The sequence below is a fragment of the Alexandromys fortis genome, unplaced genomic scaffold (genome assembly GCF_014885135.2).
Source record: "Alexandromys fortis isolate MF-2015 unplaced genomic scaffold, M_Fortis_MF-2015_v1.1 scaffold_38, whole genome shotgun sequence".
Classification (NCBI taxonomy): Eukaryota; Metazoa; Chordata; class Mammalia; order Rodentia; family Cricetidae; genus Alexandromys; species Alexandromys fortis.
This window is the reverse complement of record NW_026067916.1, coordinates 9414362-9433857: the sequence shown is the minus strand read 5'-3', so window position 1 is coordinate 9433857 and position 19496 is coordinate 9414362. Positions and strand designations below refer to the sequence as shown.

The 19496-nt window shown below is 36.2% G+C and overlaps 1 protein-coding gene across 5 annotated transcripts in view; it reads left to right on the top strand.

The window, feature by feature from the left end:
* The window catches only part of Cd36 (CD36 molecule (CD36 blood group)), a 203043-nt gene that overhangs the window by 79212 nt on the left and 104335 nt on the right, over positions 1 to 19496 (top strand). For 3 of the 5 annotated variants that reach the window (XM_050139816.1, XM_050139814.1, XM_050139815.1), the window contains 4 exons: positions 935 to 1008; positions 1521 to 1575; positions 2317 to 2481; positions 4812 to 5773. In XM_050139816.1, coding sequence (XP_049995773.1) covers positions 935 to 1008; positions 1521 to 1575; positions 2317 to 2481 — 294 coding nt within the window. In that variant the 3' untranslated portion in view covers positions 4812 to 5773. Of the gene's footprint in view, positions 1 to 934; positions 1009 to 1520; positions 1576 to 2316; positions 2482 to 4811; positions 5774 to 19496 lie in introns of those variants that run through there. The other 2 variants (XR_007591253.1, XR_007591252.1) reach the window with 1 other exon arrangement.

Here is a 19496-nt window from a genome sequence, read left to right as displayed (position 1 = left end):
GAGACTAGGGCTTATTTCCTCCTATTTGAATGGATAAACGGCATGGAAATAAATTTTGATTTTAACACATAAAACCTCATAAGACTTTTACTGACCCTTGGAACCAGAAATTATAATTGTAAAATTTACTGTAGTTACCTTACAATTGTATAATATCATCATCATTATTTTACTTTACTGGTATTTTTTTTTTTTGAGGAATCACTGCTAGCAGGGACTTAAGATATTTTGATTATATGTAAGTTTCAGACAAAATCTATAAGAAAAAAATGTGTAAAGCTGCCATAGAACTACTATTAACATTTAAATTATCTTGATTTTTTTTTATGTTTGTAGCTCAATAGTCTAACATTTACCAGGCCTGTAAGCTCTGCGAGTAGCTCTCAGCATCTAATAACTGTAGGAGACTCATTTCTGCTAAAATAATGGAAGTTTATAACATTGCTTTTTACTAATATGTGAACTGTAACAAAATAAAAATTGGAACACATAGTTCAGGAACTAAATTAAATATCTGAGTTTGCCTTTTTAAATTGCTTTACTAATGTTTTTGATTTATTCAAAACCAAATTATGTAGATTTGATAATTTAAACGAAGCTAATTCAAGAAAATTCTTTCTTTCTCCAAATATATGCATGTATGTATGTAAGTATATATATATATATATGAGCATATGTTATCTCTTTCTCCATATATGTGTATGTATATATACATACATATGTTATGTGTGTAGGTCAGTGTGTTCATACATATGCATGTTGGACATGATTACATATACTTATGCTAAAGGTTTTATAGAATCTAATTTCCCAGCTTTAAGAATTCTTCCATTTCAAATTTAAAAGGACTCTTTGTGTTACAGAAAAGGTAAAATCTGACTATTATAAAAGAATGTTTTAGAAACTTGTAATTATTTAATTCTGTCCTGTTTAGATAACTGGATTCACTCTACAGTTTGCAAAACGACTGCAGGTCAACATACTGGTCAAGCCAGCCAGAAAAATCGAGTGAGTCTCCTTAACTTTGCTGTTTTTATGCAATCGGTAGCATTTCTTGTAAAAATGTGAGTAGATTAGTGTTAATGAAAGTGGAAAAGACATCTTCTGGTTTTTCATTATGCCATTACACAATTATTACATAAACAGGACACTTTTTACTTGAAGAATCACATCTAGTGCTTGTTAAATGGCCTGTAGATATTTCAACTACTGTTAGTTGGATGTCATTGGGGGCACCTCTTACATACATTATATCCAATTATTACTACTGCAGTAACTTCTAGGTCATATACTTTCTTAGATTAAAAATTATAGCTATAAACTAATAATCCAATAAGAAATCTGCATTAGATTATATGAATGGACAGTCTGAAAAACATCTGTGTTAAAATTGATTCATTGAACAGAGCAAAATCAAGGAACTTGAACAATCACAAGACTAATTGAATTCTGAAAAATTAATTTGAAACATATTTTACATATGTAAAAATATACCAATAATTTTTTGCTGTGTATTATAGAGCATTGAAGAATCTGAAGAGACATTATATTGTACCTATACTTTGGCTTAATGAGGTTAGTATTTTATTATTCATTAACAACAATTTTCTGTAAAAACTTTTGGGATTTAAAATGGCATGTGTATGATAATATTTGAGGATGTATTTACATTTTCTATAAACATGATCTTACACTTTGTTATATCTATTAGAATAAAAAGTATATTACACAGAATTGTTTGATAAGTTTTATGGTTTATTTTTTAGACAGAAAAATAATTTTGTATATTTTACTTGTCATAGTAAAAAGAGAAACATACATACATGTAATAGGGCAGAATTCAAGACTTGTTGAATATAACAGTGGTAATGAAAAAATCAATTATTCCTAAACAGGACATATGAGAGTGGACTGACGATTGACTGATAAACTATTTCCTGTCAACTGCTAAAGTGATTAATCACAGAATTAGAAAGTGCTTTGCATAAACCCTCACAGCAGTACAGCTGCTGACCTTTGCAGTTTCTCCCTGACACCAGGGAGCAGCATTAGGAAAGCTGTGGAATATTTCAAAGAATTCCCATGATCAAATGAATGCTAGTGCACTGCTGAGTTCCATCCAGCATGATCAAAGTAGGACAGGCATCTCTACCGTTCACTGGCTTGTTCAGTGTGTCTTACTTGTAGATGCGAAGTGAATTTTACTGACTGGCTGATGCAGCCGATACCTATGCATGGGTTAAACAAGAGGACGGTATAGACTTATTTTGTTTCGTTCATTTACTCCCATAATATTAATTGTCAACTTGGTTACAGACTGGAACTATTGGCGATGAGAAAGCAGAAATGTTCAGAAATCAAGTGACTGGGAAGATAAATCTTCTTGGCCTGGTTGAAAAGGCCTTGCTTGCGGTTGGAGCGGTGATGTTTGTTGCTTTTATGATTTCATACTGTGCTTGCAGATCCAAGAATGGAAAATAAGTAAGTGCTCCAGAACAGGGTGTATGCTTTAAAATATTTTAATCTTGTCAAAATGGTTATAAATTAGGGCAAAAAATATTTTCAGACATGGCTAGTCAAGTACAATATCTTAATAAATATCTCAATGTTTGATAAGTTTATGAATTAAGAAACAAATGATTGAAATTATGACCATTGTAAAATTAGTGCAAATATAGCTTTTGTCCAAATTTAGACTTACTCATTTATTTTATGTCAGTTATTAAAAATTACAAGTAATTACAAATAATTTGTAAAATTAAGCAATTTCAGTAGCTTGAAAGTCATAAAAGCAATACAAAAAGATGAAGATGCAGGTATATATATATATATATATATATATATATATATATACATTTTGATGAAACACAGAGGTCAACAAACTATCTTCATAAAACTTAGATGTACATGTCAGCCGGGTCTTTTCCCAGCCATGGGTTAATAGCATGATATTCTGATGACAAACTAAAAATCACTATGTGAAAATTAAAACATAAAAATAGAAGAAAATCAGCTATTTAATTAACTGAGTCACCCAGTTTAAAGAAAAATTATGTAATTGTAGATTTTATTTATGAGTCTTGGCAAAATTGCAGAGGCTGTTCAAGACACAGTCGTCTAGATATTAGTGCCCATGTTTTTCTCATAAACAAAAATGAAAATCGAAGGTACTTACCCTGGCTTAAAAGTGAAATAAGTTTGAAGGAAAACTTCCCAACCTTTTCTCCCCAAATGCAGCACGAGTAGAAAAGGCCTGGTTTGAAAAATCACAAGTTCAAAATAAATCACTTCATTCTACTGAAGCTAAAATTGGTCATAAATTGTCTTATATAGAAAAGTTTGAGTTTTGACACCAATAACTGATATTGAACAAATACTGATCATACTAAACATTTTACATAAATCCGTAATTGAATTTTATGTTTCCAATAATCTGAATTAATATATCTTCTGGAAACATTCTAGAAAATCATAACAAATATCAAATTATCTATGGTGAAATCTAAGTTAATCATATTAATGTTTCCAAAAATAATGCAGAAGTTGGTTATGAATATTTATTTTATGGAAAATTGAACATTTCTATTGAGGAAGGCAACTCTGGATCATTTCTGCCACTCTTCCTAAAATGTGTTTGCATAACATGTGTTTACAATGATAACCTAACATATCTACAATTTAATAATTAAAATAGTAGCTGGAGAGGTGTTGGGGCACTTAAGAGCATCATTGCTCTCCCAGAGGACTGGTAGATGGCTGCTAATTCCAGGTCCAGGGAGTTGATGGCCTCTCCTGGCCTCCACTGTCATTGCATGCTCATAATGATACACAGATATACATGCAGGCAAAATACCCAGACACATGAAATAGAAACAATTAAATCTACTGCATTAAAAATATTATCTTTAATAAAAATGATGAAAAAAAATTCTACCCTCCAAAATGAAAATACTATCTCCCATTAGCCCGACAGTGAGTTATGATGTGTATTCTTATGTCTATAATAGATTTAAAAGACTACTAAGTTTGATCAAATCCCTGTTCAAGTACAAAAGAATGCCTATAAAAGTTACAATTTTGTTTACTTGCATGAATAACTTCATCATTCCTTAATGATCCTTGGATGTAAAGGTTCTTAGGTTCATATATGACAAACTGATAAAAAGAATTAAAGGCTCCTAATGTCTTCATCACTGTCTGTTTTGTTAATGCTTTTCACTGTTGTAAAGAAGGAAATAGTATTTTTAGAAAGCATTTTTCCCCCAAACAGACTTTTCCTTCACAATAACTTGACTGTGCTAGAATTAGAATTAGGAGGGCCAGGTTTGTTGAAATAATCACTTGGGGCCATTGTAAAATTTATGTCTCTGGCTAAATCTGCGGACAATTATAAAAGGAAATAGTCATTTAAAAAGGAATAACGTGCTAAGGAGAATGTGGTTTGTCGCATACATTGCAAGGGGAATGAATACACGAAGCTCAGTTCGAATCTAGTGACACCTGCACCTCTCCGCGGAAGACAGTCTCGAGTGCATTGTGATGCTCGGCAGCAGATTTAATTAGCTGCCCCCCCCCCCCCGGACTTATTACGCTCAGCTCCTGGGAGTTCCTGTACAGGTTTCAAAGTGTCATTCTTGAATGGGAACATGTGTCCCTCGACGGTGAAACTCTTAGAGCCCGTTTCGCTTTAGCTTGAGACATCGGGCTGGATAATTGAAAACGTATCTTGACTATATATGAAAAGATTATTTTAGCTTTGTATTACCCCACTGCTTTCTGACTGGCAATGTTTTTTTTTCTCTTCTTTACAGGTAGTAAACAAGCCTACATTTATTCACCAGATACATAAAGATCTTTGATAAAATCAATCTACAAATGAAGACTTAATATATACTTTTTTTTAACAAAACACACCTATCTTTAGTTTAAGAAATGGTGATGTGCTCTCTCTCTCTCTCTCTCTCTCTCTCTCTCTATATATATATATATATATATATATATATAAAACCAAAGCATATATCTAAGAGATTAATATGTCACTATAGTCTATTTTTTAATACAATCCAATACTTTGTAAAGTCCATCATTTGTAACCCTGAGTGGACTTCCGTTTCTGTGAAAACAGTTCTTCCTGTTTGGTTCTGATTTATTGCTGTGCTCCCTGACAGCAAATTTCAAGAGTGTACATTCTAAGCAATTTTTCTTTTCCTCGTTGGAGGGAAAACATTGTCATGTAGGGGGTGCCACCCTCATTTACAGCAAATATAACTTGGGACTGTTAGCACATAGAATCTCATAAGTATGAACTAGTTTGAAGGACATTTAAGAATGGAAAATGAGCAATTGGCGTATGAGCCATTGATTATATATTGTTTAAGTTTATTCCTCTCTAGAGTTCTTGGCACAACAAGGACTGTGTGAGATATCACAGCAATGTTTTATTCTCTAACCCTAAGCTTATATGTATTGTCTCTCGTCATGAAACTGATATTTCTAGTGCACTTCAGCTCCTCGTTTTTAAAGTATGTTGTCATATCCCATGTTGCATTGCTCTTCAGAAACTGAGTAGGTTTTCCTCTTTCTGCTCGCCTGCAACTAATGTAACTTCAGAGAGCTGTTATAGTATGAAGAGATGTAAATGATAATAAAAAATTATTTTATGGAATATTACAAAAGCTAGAATATGCTTTAAAATGTGTTTGTGGTACTATCTCCTGATTTCATGGTCACCTAGAAAGGACTGGTTTCTAGTATTAAAAAGCATTGTTCCTTATATTTAAATTTTTGTCTAGTTCCTATTACATCACAGAATCTCATTTCCTGTGGAAGTATTCTGTCTAAAGCTATACATCTTTCTGAATTATTTAACCACTCTGCTATGTTTTAATCCAATTGGAAAGGACATTTGGTTCTGTTTCTAGCAGCACTGTGAGTCTAGAGGCCAATTTCTTTCCAGTGGGAGACATATAAATAGATTATTCTGCTTTCTTTAGCAGAGTGACCTGTAGTAAAGATTAGTCGCAACAAATTCTAATGTAGATGAGAAAATACAAACAACCAGCTTGTGTTTTATGTGTAGAAAGATAAAAGGAAATGGGAGACAACTCTCCTGTCTAGATACAAAAATCATCAAGATTAACATGACATCTTGGAGATACACCCAGGCACATACATACACATGGATTTGAAAAAGATCAAGAAAGAGTATATGAGAGGGTTTTAAGGGAGAAAGGGTATTGGGGGAATGAACTATAAACCTCAAAAATAAAAGAAACAATTTACATTAAGATTTTTTAAAAGCAATAACAACATCGAGATACAAGTTTTCAGGCTAATTTTTAGAATCCTATTAAAAACCTCCAGTTAAGCTAGCCCCTCTTAGGAGGAATGTCTCGGCTCTTGGAGGATGCCCAATGCATAAAGTCTAGTGCCTCTTCTTTTAATTGGAATGGAGAATAATCCCTCTTAAAACACCGACAGAAGTACCTTCACCAGAGTTCAGAAACAAGGGGTGAGGTCATGACACACGGCTGCGAAGTTCATTGGGTAACACCCAGATCTCTCTGTAAAGGGGGAAAAGAAGAGTCTGTGAGCGGACTGAGGGTAGGTGAGGACGGGAGCATGAGTGGTCAGATGGGGTGTCAGAGGGAGAGAGTAATGAAAGAGACTACTGGAAGGAGGACGGCACTTCAAGGTCAGGTGAAAACCTGGTGCTTGTGACTAGCCCACGAATCTGCAAATATGGCAGCCGCTCAGATTCCTAGCAATGGCACAGAGTCTGAACCGGCCATCTCCTGTGTCCAGACTGCTGCCTGTCTCAGCTGCCATCAGAGAGGCTTCATCCAGCCAACGGATGAAAACTGAATCAGACCCACATGCAAACATTGGCTGAAGAGGAGGAGAAAGGATTGTGGGAATCTGAAGGGTCGGGGATACCACAAGAAAACTCACAGAATCAATGAACCTGGGCTCATAAGGACTTACAGAGATTAAACTGACAACCAGGGAGCCTACACGGTACTGACATAGGCACTCTGCGTATATGTGACAGCTGTGTAGCTTGGTCCTCTTGCAGGATTCCTAACAATGAGAACAGGGCTGTCTCTGACTCACTGGTGTTTGGGACCCTATTTTACATAGTAGGTCACATTAACCAGTCTCAATACATGGGGAGCTGGTTAGTCCTACTGCAACTTGATATTCCATGTTTTATTGATACTCATGGAAAACCTATCCTTTTCTAAACAAAAATGAAGGAAGAGTGGATTGGAGTATGAAAACTGAGGGCATGGGGGAAGAATTGGGAGAAGAGGATTGAGGGGAACTGCAGCCAGGATTTTAAATAAATAAATAAACAAATAAATAAATGTATCGGAGAATAGAAAGAACAGTACACATTACTCAACTCACTTTGTCTTCAAACCCAATGAGAACAGCACCTACAGAAAGAAGTTCATTTTGTGGGAAAGGGAAACATGAACTTTAGACTTTGCTATAGATTTAACATGAGCTGTTCCACAGCAAAGCCTAACCTTGGGAGAACCCTATCTTCCATGTCCCTGTGGTGATGCAGTCTCCAAGAACAATCAGTGATTGTCACGTTCATCTGTACAACAAAATGAACTCATTACAGCTTGTAATGAATCTAGTTACTAAGAAGCTACAGTGGCTTTATACTTCAGGAAGAACTCAGGGATTGGGTGATTTCCTTGGCTGTGAGCTTCAGACATATCCCTGTGTCATGATATAACCAATGTGCGAAAAGATGGGGACACAGACAGATTATCTAGTAAGAATTCAAAATGTCAGCCTACAGATGTAGCAGCTTAAAGATGTAGGGAAATAATCAAACACAGTAAGAACAAACACACATCTGACAGAGATTGAAATATTAATAATATTCCAAATTTCTTGGAGCTAAAAAATAGAAAGAACATGTTAAAATTTTTCAGTAAGCTATATCAAGATCAGACTTGCTAAGCTGAAAAAAATGTAGAATCTGAGTGACATGTCACTAGAAAGTGCAAAACCCACCAAAGGACTCTGTTTATGTGAATCAAATATATGAATCTATATCTATATTAGACCTGCACAGATTTTCATTGTTATACCTTAAATAATGCAATAATTATTTCTTATAAGTATTCTAAAAGTACCTTGTAGTATATGAAAGAAGATAATTAGGATATAGGTAGATAATATGTAATTGATATAAGGGATTTGAGCACCTGCAGATCTGATATCGATGAAGTCCCGGGATCTCTACACATATTCATGAAGAACCCTAGAATCTATTAAACAAATAGAAAATAATGAAATGATATGAAGGAAACTCAGGTATTTAAGGTAAAACAAAATAAATGCTCAAGTCAAATAAAACAGAGATAATTGAAAAGATAGTACACTTGCTTAAAGAAACAGTAACATAAAACATTCCAGACTACTCAGGCCTGGGAAGCTGGCAGGCTAGCCTTAGATCTTCACCTCTCTTTCACTCTTCCAAGTTCAATCCCCACTCTCATCCCTTGGTCTGTAATAGAACTTTTAGTTAATACTTTCTGCCCTGATTCCCAGAGCACTAAGCAGATCCTGGTGGAATACCCTGATTTCTTCCCACCGGTAGACACCCTCAAAACCTAGCCTCCAAGCCCATCCCCATCCTAAGTATCTTTCATGAAATGAGACCTGTCTGCTACTAGCAGCACCAATTTACTTCAGAGAAGATATGGGCACTGAAGAAACTCCTTATGGAGTTTACTTTCATTATGGTAAGTTTAGCCACTGAGCAAAAAAACTGCTCTTGTCTTTGATGACTATATATTCTGCAGACTGGACATGCAGGATTCATGGAAAAGTGCCTGCTGCAAATTTTGCCTAAACAAGACAGGATGGTCATTCAGGGTTCCTGCGACACAGAAGAAACTGTCAGATATTTTGCAGGACACAGAAAGAAGCAACTGATGGATTTTATTAAAATAAAGTAGGACGGTCCTTCAAAATTCCAGCTTCACAGAAGAAACTACCAGGCATTCCTCAGGACACAGAGGAAATTGACTGATAAAAGTTGACAAAAGAGGCAGGACAGTCTTTGGAATTTCCTGCTTCATTGAAAAGTCTACCAGATACTATGGGCCTGTAGGCAGAAGATGGATGCCCCAATGTTGCAAAGGAACTTTGGGAGACCGTCTAGGTACTCAGATGTCATTTCTAGAGTTTTTGGAAGTTGTCTGCAATGTACTTTTTACTCATGTAAATAATATTATATTCTTCTGGTACATTTGATGGAGTTGAAGTCCAGATAGTGATAGCTGCAGTTTTTTGTAGAAATGATAGAAAGTATGTTATGTATAAAATGCTGGATTTATTAAGATAGGATAGATTATGGAGCATTTTCTCTAAATTTGCCAGAGACAACAATTTAAAATTAGTACATTGTGGATATAATCTTCACTCGATAATTGTGTGTATTGTATATAGACTTACTATGTTAAAGTTAAAACTTTTCATTTTTGTTGAGAGAGACAAAATGGGGAAACATTGGGGAATATTACTCTCATGTGTTTTACTTTTGTTTATCTGCATTTGTTTAACTCTGAAGCTGTGTTTACTGTGTCTGTCTAAAACACTTGATGATGCTAATAAGTAGATGAGCATCCAATAATGAGGCAGGAACAAGGATAGGCAGGGCTGGCAGATGGAGAGACAAGGAAGAAGAGGAGCAACAAGAGAACAAAGAGAAGAGGACACCAGGGGCCAGCCACCCAGCTACACAGCAAACCATGGAGAAAGAAGCAAAAGAAAGGTATACGGAAATAGAGAAAGATAAATGCACAGAGGCAAAAGTTACTCAGGATAATTTAAGAAAAGCTGTCAAGAAACAAGCCAAGCTAAGGCTGGGCATTCGTAACTAAGAATAAGCCTCCATGTGTGATTTATTTGGGATGTGTGTGGTGGGCTTCCCCAAAAAGCCAAAAGAGCAAAATCATTGTACAACAGTTGGAGGTCTCCATTAAAACTCTCCCCTTAGAGCTCAAGGAATCCCGTCGTAGCAGAAGTGGAAAGATTATGAGAAAGTAGCAACAGAGGACAACAGGAAAGCAAGGTCTCTGAATCAATGGAGTGTAAATGGAGGCTACTCTTTCATTCCCCAGTCTCCCAGACCCAAATAATAACACAGAAACTATATTAGTACAACACTGTTTAGTCAATATCTTATGCATACTTTTAGCTAACTCTTACATCTTAAATTAATCCATTAATATTAATCCATGTATTGCCACACTCACCACCTCAATTCTGGTAAGCAGTTGGCACATGCTGCAATCAAATAACTTGCAGCAAGCAGCCCCTAAGCCCCATTAAAGTGCTTGGCCTCCTGAAAGAGGGCTTCCTGACTGAGCAGAAGCAGCAAAAACTGTGCAGCTCTTTTATGAAGGCTTCCTGGTTTGTTCATGGAACTAGCACAAACCAGGAAGCTTTCTTTTAAAGCAATCTTGCCTCTTCTTTCTGCTAGAAAACTGATCAAGCCTGGAAAATATATGACTACTAAGAAGTCATGTTTAACTCTGACTTTGTGTGTTTGAGAGTGTGTGTCTAGAATTTCTTCTCAACATCTCTCAGGTTTTATGTGGATGTAGTTGTCACAAATTGGGCACCATTTTGTAAGTGGGGACTACTTGTTCATTTCCCAGCTGTTCTGGTCTATTCGCTCATGCTTCTTATCACTAACTCTTACATCTTAAATTAACCCATTTCTATTAATCTGTGTATCACCACAGATCTGTTGCCTAGCAAGAAAGTTTCCACAACATCTCTCTTCTTTGGCAGCTACATGGTATCTCCTTGACTCTGCCTTTATATCTCTGTTTGGATTTCCTGCCTGGCTTTACTCTACTAAACCATTGGCTGAGACAGCTTCTTTAATAATCAATGGTAATAAAAGATATTCATAGCAAACAGATGAGAATCCCACATCTACTGAGCAAGGCACATATGAGCTCACGAGGACTTAAATGGGAAGCACAGGACCTGCAGAGCTCTGCAGCAGTTCCTCTGAACAATAATATTATTGTCAGTAGCTTAGGTTTTTTGAAGGGACTCCTGACAATGAGAACAGGTGGGTCTCTGACTCTTGTGGCAACTCTTGGGACTCTTTTCCTCCTGTTTGGGTGCCATGGACAACTTGGGTAATGATAGTTTTCCCTTCATCTTAGTTTATTTTATTTTTCCATGCTAAGCTGTTATCTCTTAGAAGTCTGTTCTTTCCTAATAAGAGACAGAAACAAAGTTGATGCAGAGAAGAGAGACTGGGAGGAGCAGAGGGAGCAAGAATAATCTGGGTATACTGTATGTGAAAATTATCTATCTTTAACAAAAGAAAGTTTCAATCACAGAATAAATAATGCATACTTATTTTTGAATGGCAAAAATATCTATTGACATTTTTCTAATTTTTCCATCAAAGACATAATACAGCGAGGCAATCTCAATGTAATTGAGCTATAGGTCTGTTCAATAGCACACATATATACATATATTCATATATAAACACACACCCCCATGTAATTGAGATATGGGTCTGTTCAATAGAGCACACAGATATGCATATATTCATGCATAAACACACATCCCCATGTAATTGAGATATGGGTCTGTTCAATAGCGTACACGTATACATATATTCATTCATAAACATACATCCCATGTAATTGAGATATGGGTCTGTTCAATAGCGCACATATACATATATTGATACATAAACACACATCCCCATATAATTGAGATATAGGTCTGTTCAATAGCACACACATATACATATATTCATACATGAACACAGATTCCCACATAATTAAGATATAGGTCTGTTCAATAGCGCACATGTATACATATATTCAAACATAAATACACATTCCCATATAATTGAGATATAGGTCTGTTCAATAGCACAGACATATACATATATTCATACATAAACACACATCCCCATATAATTGAGATATAGGTCTGTTCAATGGCACACATGTACACATATATTTACATATACACACCCATTCCGATGTGACTGAGCCATGGGTCTGTTCAATAGTACACATGTACACATATATTCACATATTCACACACATGTGACTTTCTCTATAAAATTTACAGAGATTTTTTCTGCAAGTTATATAAGCTTGGAATAAATGGAATATCCCTGCATTCTTTGGTACTCAATAGTTGGAAGCAAGAGATTCTTAAGAACAAGGCCAGCTTGGACTAACAGTCAGATACTGTCTGTCTCAAAAGATTAAGTAAATAAAAGAAACATTTAAATAGCCCATATTGGATAATACATACTTATTGTACTGGTAGGCAGAAGGTTTATGGAACATATTAAATTACTTTTCCTAGTGAAAATATGTGATATTTGGAGAAGTTATTTATATATTGGGGTTTGTTCATAAGTTACATTTTATTCTACACAACAATGGTGCTTGTTCATAAATTAATCTGTGTTTTATTCCGTATAAAAACAGTATAGTTCATTCAAGAGTCAGTTTTAAAGCAAAATCTCCATTAAGCTGCTGTCTATAAGTTGTCTAAAACTCAATTCCATCTGCAAATAGGCTTAGAAAATGAACAGTTTTGAGAATGGTAACTTGAAACTTGCTGCTTACACATACATGGAAGATTAGAATTGCAGACTGTCTCTGGAAAGTCATAGGTAGAAATGGGATGAAGACATGTACGACTGCTGTGGGAGTGTCATATCAATCTGTTGATTTCATTGGCTGAGCAATAAAGAAACTGCTGGCCCTGATAGGTTAAAAGATAGGTGGGCGGAATAAACAGGATAGGATTCTGGGCAGAAGAGGAAGTGAGGTCAGACTCTGCTCTGCTCCAGAAGAGACACCATGCTCAGCTCTCCCTGGCAGATGCACGCAATGAAGCTCCTCAGACCCAGGATGGACATAGGCTAGAATCTTCCCGGTAAGCGCACCTTGGGGTGCTTACATGCATTTTTAGAAATGGGCTAGTCCAGGTGCGAGAATTAGCCTGTAAGCGCTAGAGTTCATGGGCAAAGCAGTTCTTTAAATGAATACAGTTTGTGTGTTGTTATTTCGGGCATGAGCTAGCCAAGCGGCCGGGGTGTTGGGGACACAGCCCCGCCGCCGCTTCATATTTCAACATATGACAGCTGTCTGTCTTTGAACCTGTAATCATTGTTTGAGCTTTGTCATGCTCTTTCTGGCTGGATTTCATTGTAGAGTGTTCCCATCAGATCAGTGGTCTAGAATGAAGTCCTGTTTTGAGATACTGAGACCATTTTTCTGTGGCCTGCCCTGGTCGTTTTGTTGTTGTTATTCATATATTATAGGATGAACCATGCTAATGCTCCAAGAGTGAGTTACGTTCATCTGTATTAATTATATACAGTTAGGCTTTGCAGTTTTATTTTGTTTTGCTATTGGTGGGACTCCAAAGTAACATAATTTTTAAAATGTAAAATTTTGCTCTTATTAACATGATCTTACCTGTTATTATTTTTATTAAATTTTATTGATTCTTTGCATATTTCACATTATACATTCCCGATGTCACTCAGCTCCCCATCCCCTCACTTCCACACTCTGCCCTTTTGACCTCCCTCCAGAAATCAAAACAAAATTTAAAAGTATAGTCAACACCTTAAAAAAAAAAAGCAAACAAATCTCTGTGTGGAAGCTGTAGTGTGGTCCACTGAGTCACACAGTTTACCCCTTAATCCATACATCTGTAGTAATTATGCTCATTGTAATGAATCATTGGTCTGATTTGAGGTATCTGGCTTCTGCTACACTATTGACACTGGGCCCTCCCTGGGACTTCTTCCGGATATCCTGCTGTGTCCCTGTGTCATGGAAATCATATTGTTTGGTCTGCAGGTCTGGCCTCTCCAGTTATGGTTTGTTAAATGTATTTGACTTCCATGCAGTTTGAGGTTGCTATTTTAATTTTACATTGTCTATTCGGGTCGTATTTCCATTAAACTTATTTCCCAACTCTTCTAAGACAATATTTAATACTTTCTGTTCCACAAGCTTATGAAGGGAAACTACAGTCTACTCAGGGAAAGTATCAATATTTTGAACTGTTGTTGAATTGGGTGAATTCTGGGATTATATCAGCCTCCAAATCCTCTGGGTACTTGCTAAAAATGCAGATGCCCAGCTCTATACCAATCCAAACTATCAGTATGATGTAGTACATGACTGACTCACACATGCCAAAGACTTGAAAAGTGAGGGTTGAAATCAGCTTGAACTGGATTACCTATAAGACTTTTCTTTCCTTGTGGCTGATATTAATTTGATTTATGATAAGACGGACCTAAGGGATCAAAGCTGGATAAGCATATTGAGCTGAAAGGAAATCCATTAGAATTGAGACTGCACTATAAATATTTCTCTGTTTGTCATTTACTCTTTTCAGCTGGTAAAATGATCCTTGTAAGGCTAATCTAGATGACAGAATGAAGGGTAAAATGGCACTAATTTTATATTCCCTGGGTTGGTTAGAATGTGTTATGTGATTTGTTCGACAATATGCATGACAAATAGTCATATTTACTGCCCATGAAATAAAGGGTAGACGAGGAGGAGACTAGAGGCCGTGTTCCATAGAAATTTGCTAAGACAGAAAGGGTGCACTTGGAAAAGAAAGCTGAAAGGATTCAGTATTTCCACACAGACCATACAGAAAATCCTAATAGCTAGCAGAGCTTTAAGGTCAGCAAAACCTGAGCTGGATGCATAGTCGTGGTGTGCCTACACTAGCAGGAAGAACAGAGAAACAAGGAGAAAAAAATAACATGCTCACAGTGATGTGACCTTGAATGTACACAGTGGAGTTTATATGTATCATGACTCAGGGTGCTGAGTTAAAGCTGCAGTTCTGTCCTAATCTTTCCTTCATTCTAAGCAGCTGATGACTAACACATTTGTGGAGAACTAGGTCTGCAAACCTGGGAGATGGAAGAGGTATAGAAGGCAGGCACTTCTAAATATTCTCTCTTCTACTAAGTGAAGAAGATAATTTAGTTTTTGGTGATTTCTCTGGAAGTCACAGAGTGGGATGAAACAAAAGAGAGTCTTATATATCTTTTGGTACAGACTAGGAAACACAATTCTGAAAACTTTCTTTATGCTGGGATCTATTTGAAATTAATACATATTTCCCCTAGATATCTCTGAAACACCTGAATAATTTTACAGCTTATAAGTTTGTGCAACTGTGTCTATATGAGCTAACAATTTCATAATTTTCTTGCCTTCCCATGCTAACTATTAACCTAGTCTTGGAAAGCACAAGGGAATTTGAGGTAGAACTAAATGATGTTAGAAATTTCTCCGTGGATAACCTCTTGTCAGAATACAAGAATACAATTCATTGGGTCTGTTACCTAGCTTTTATGTTTTATTTAAAACATTTAGCTGTATTAATAAGGAGAAGGAACAATAATAGATTAAGATGTGGAAGAAAATAACTAGATTAACTGTAAATGGAAATTTCTGTCCTGCATGGTCCCACAGCTATTCATTCTCAACAAAACACACATAGGCTTATTAGAATTGTAAACTGTCTGGCCTGTTAGCTCAGGCTTATTACTAACTAGATCTTACAACTTAAATTAACCCATAATTCTTGGCTATGTTAGCCAAGTGGCTTGGTACATTTTATCAGTGAGGCATTCTTCTCTTGCTTCCTCTGTGTCTGGGTGATAACTGCAGACTGCCTTTCCTCTTCCCAAAATTCTCCTTGTCTGGTCACCCCATCTATACTTACTGCCTGGCTCCTGGCTAGTCAGTGTTTTACTAAACCAATAAAAGGGACAAATCTTTACAGGGCTCAAGAACATTATTCCACAGCACTTCCTTTTTTTTTTCTTTCTAAATAAGAACTCTGAATCTAATATCCTTTGTTTATCTTTTTTCCTGACCATTATCCATAAAAACTTGTAACCAACACTCTAAACAAAGACAAACATCCATAATCCATTTTGGGGGGAATGTGGGTATAGTTTTCTAGGCTACTTTTTTCTGAATAGGGGAACATTGATTAAAAAAAAAAAAACATTCATAGGCATTTTTCATCTAAATCTGCCTTAATTGTATGTCTTTACCTTTTATTGACTACATGAGTCTTTAATTCCCTAAGTGATATGGCTAGGATTAAAGCAGCAGTTTTGGCAATTGGATACACCACTCCTTGGCTTCCTGAGAATCTAGATCCATGGCAGAGATACTGGTGGGAGCCACATTTTTCACCACCACTCAGGGAAGTTTCCAAGTCTGTGCTATCACCAAGAGGCATACCGGAGGCTGCTCATAAACTGAAGTGTTTGGTGGCAGAGCCTCTTAAAAGAGCTGTGAGGTGTTTGTTACTAACATTGAGTCAGGAAGCCTCTCTCTCTCTCTTTATTTTTTATCTGTAAATTCTTTTTTATTTATTTTATTGATTTTTGTTGAGCTCTACATTATTCTCTCTGGAAGCCTCTCTTAAAGGAGGTGTGCTTGCCTCTAGCAACCAGAACCCTTCCGAGAAAATGTTACTACCAAGAAGCTGTGCTTCACTCTGTTCTTTTGCCTGTTTAGAATCCTTTTTTATAAAGCTTTCTCAAACTTTATATGGAAATTCTTTCCCCACGTTGGGTGTCATTTGTAAACATGAGTTTCTGTTTTGCCTGGTCCCACAGCCATTCAGTTCCAACAAAACACACAGAGCCATAATTACAAACTCTTTGGTCTATTACCTCAGGATTATTATTAGCTAGCTCTTACAACTCAAATTAACCCATAAGTTAACATGTGAGATATCAAATTCAAGTTTTGTTGTAAATAGCCAGGAGTATAACTAGCAAGTGCACATGAGACCTAAAATATTCAAGACATCTGTATGCACATGTGCTATAAAATAATCCTCTTGTACACCGTAAAGATGTGTCACTCGAATTGGTTTAGTAAACACTGATTGACTGGTAGCCAGACAGGAAATATAGGCAGGGTGACCAAACTAAGAATAATGGGAAAAAGAAGGGCAGAGTCAAAAGGAAGGAGTTGCCAGCAAATGGAGGGGGAGCAGGAGATGAATATGCCATGTTAACAATGGTACTGCCATATGGAGGAGCATAAATAAGGAATATGAGTTAACTTAAAATGTAAGAGCTAGTTAATAATAAGTCGGAGCTATTGGCTGAGCATTTGTAATTAATATGAACGTCAGTGTGTTTATTTGGGAGCTGCTGGTGGGACGGAAATTTCCACTTAAACACAGGGGTCATAAATGTGCTACGAGTGCCCCCTGCTGGAAGCATGCACATTACAAGCCACACCAACTATATTTGGCCCTGGATTCCCTCCAGATATGACTAGATGTACCTGATCCAAGTTCTCTTTACTTCCACAGTAAATTTTGCCATACATTTTTTTAAAATATTTTAGAGTTCACTCTGCCCCCTGAGTAAAGGTGTTATGCTTCCTTTTATTGTATATTTATTGTTGTGTGTGTGTGTGAGAGAGAGAGAGAGAGAGAGAGAGAGAGAGAGAGAGAGAGAGAGAGAGAGAGAGAGAGAGGTTCAGTGAAAAGGAGGGCAGGGGGTGCCTGTGCTCTTCCTCACATTTATAAACTGCTTCTCCCCACCCTACCAACTCATTGAATCTTTTATTTTGATTAATACATTGTTTTTATATTTCGTTGGAGATAATCTGTTCTGAAACCTCTGACACTATACCTAATGGTATATCAGTAAAGTGCCATTGGACCGAATTAATTTTCTACTCAATATTGTGGCACATGCTGATATTTAAGGTAAATTTCTCTTTACTTAGAATAATAACCATGCAGAATCTAAAGAATATTCAATAGGTTGAGCAAATTATAAGTGTCACTTACAGGCAAAGATTTGAAGGTTGAGTAAGATTTTGGAAAGGACTTTAGTTAGTTAAGAAAGATAATCAGATAATGCTGAAATGTGTGCAGAGAGGGGGGAGTCACAGATACAGCAAGGTATGTACAGAAAATGAGAGAAAATCTTGGAGTCCTAAGATAATGGGAATGTTTCCAAGGATTGTTGCAGGGTGCATAGAATGGTGTGCAGTTTGAACTATTAGCACCAGAAAGTGGAGCAAATATTTATAATCATTCATTTCACCCACTGGGACACCAAAGAAATAGTTATAAGCAAAATTTAATGTTCAGTGTATATTATGGGAGGTATGACTTTTATTTATTAAAAATACATTTGACTTAATTTTTTATGCATGGTGAATGATATTTATCACCATTGAAAATCAGGGATGTCTTTCTTACAAAGAACCAGCCTGAAAAATATAGATTTTAGTTATTTAACTTGTACATGATTTTATGATACCTAGGATGTAAAGGGGTCGCTAAGAAGTGTTAATATTTAAAATGTCAGTTGGTTTGTTCCTTTTTCTCAAGAATCCACTTGCACATCACTCATCCAAATCCAGTAGTTACTTTATGGTTTTCATTCACACTAGCTAGATGCCACATTTCTTGTCTCCAGAGCTACCACTTGGAAGATCACCACCAAATGTTCCTTAAAGTTCTTGCCATTCTTTGTGAAATTCTTTCTCTACTTTCTTTTCCACAATGAACTTCTCTATCATATCTTTTTCCTCATAACAGATGGAAACTTCTGAAACAATGAATCCGAATAAATTTTTCCTCTTTTGAGTTTTCTATGTCTCATGGTTTGGCCAATAGCTAGAGAAGTAACTAGTATACAGGTCTTACAACAGAGAGATTAGCCAAGATTATTTAGGATGGCTAAGCAGAAGTTCCTAGTGTTCTTACACACACACACACACACACACACACACACACACACACATGCACACAACCAAACATAGATACATATGTGCATACATAAATAAATACATAGAAAAGATGAACCAGAGTTACGTGAAACCAGAGATCAAATAGACTTAAGGAACATCCACATAGTATTCCATTCAGCTGTGTCAGACAATATGTTCCAAGCCCACAGAATGCTCTACAAAACATAACAAATTTTACATATAACATCAGAATAATTTCTATATTTTATCTGGATACAAAGGAATAAACTAGAAACCAGTCACCACAGAACTACAGAAGATAACCAGACCAGTGAAGACTGATCAGTAAACCACTGAATGATCAGTGAGCCAATAAATAAGTCAACATGGGAATTAACTAAAACAAAAGCAAAAAGCTTCCAACAGAAGCAACGACAACCCCCCAGCTGAATGAAAGTGAAAGCATAACTCATTAGTTAATGAAATGTAACAAAATATGTTCGAAGAAGGATATCTATAGTTGTTAATCCCTACATTAAAAATCAGAAAGTTAAAACAAATAACCAGATGAAATAACTCACAGTTTTAGAAAAGTGAGAACAAGAAAAACCCTAAGTTCAGACATAGAAACAACAATGAAACCTAAAAGGGCAGAAAAATATCAACAAAACAATC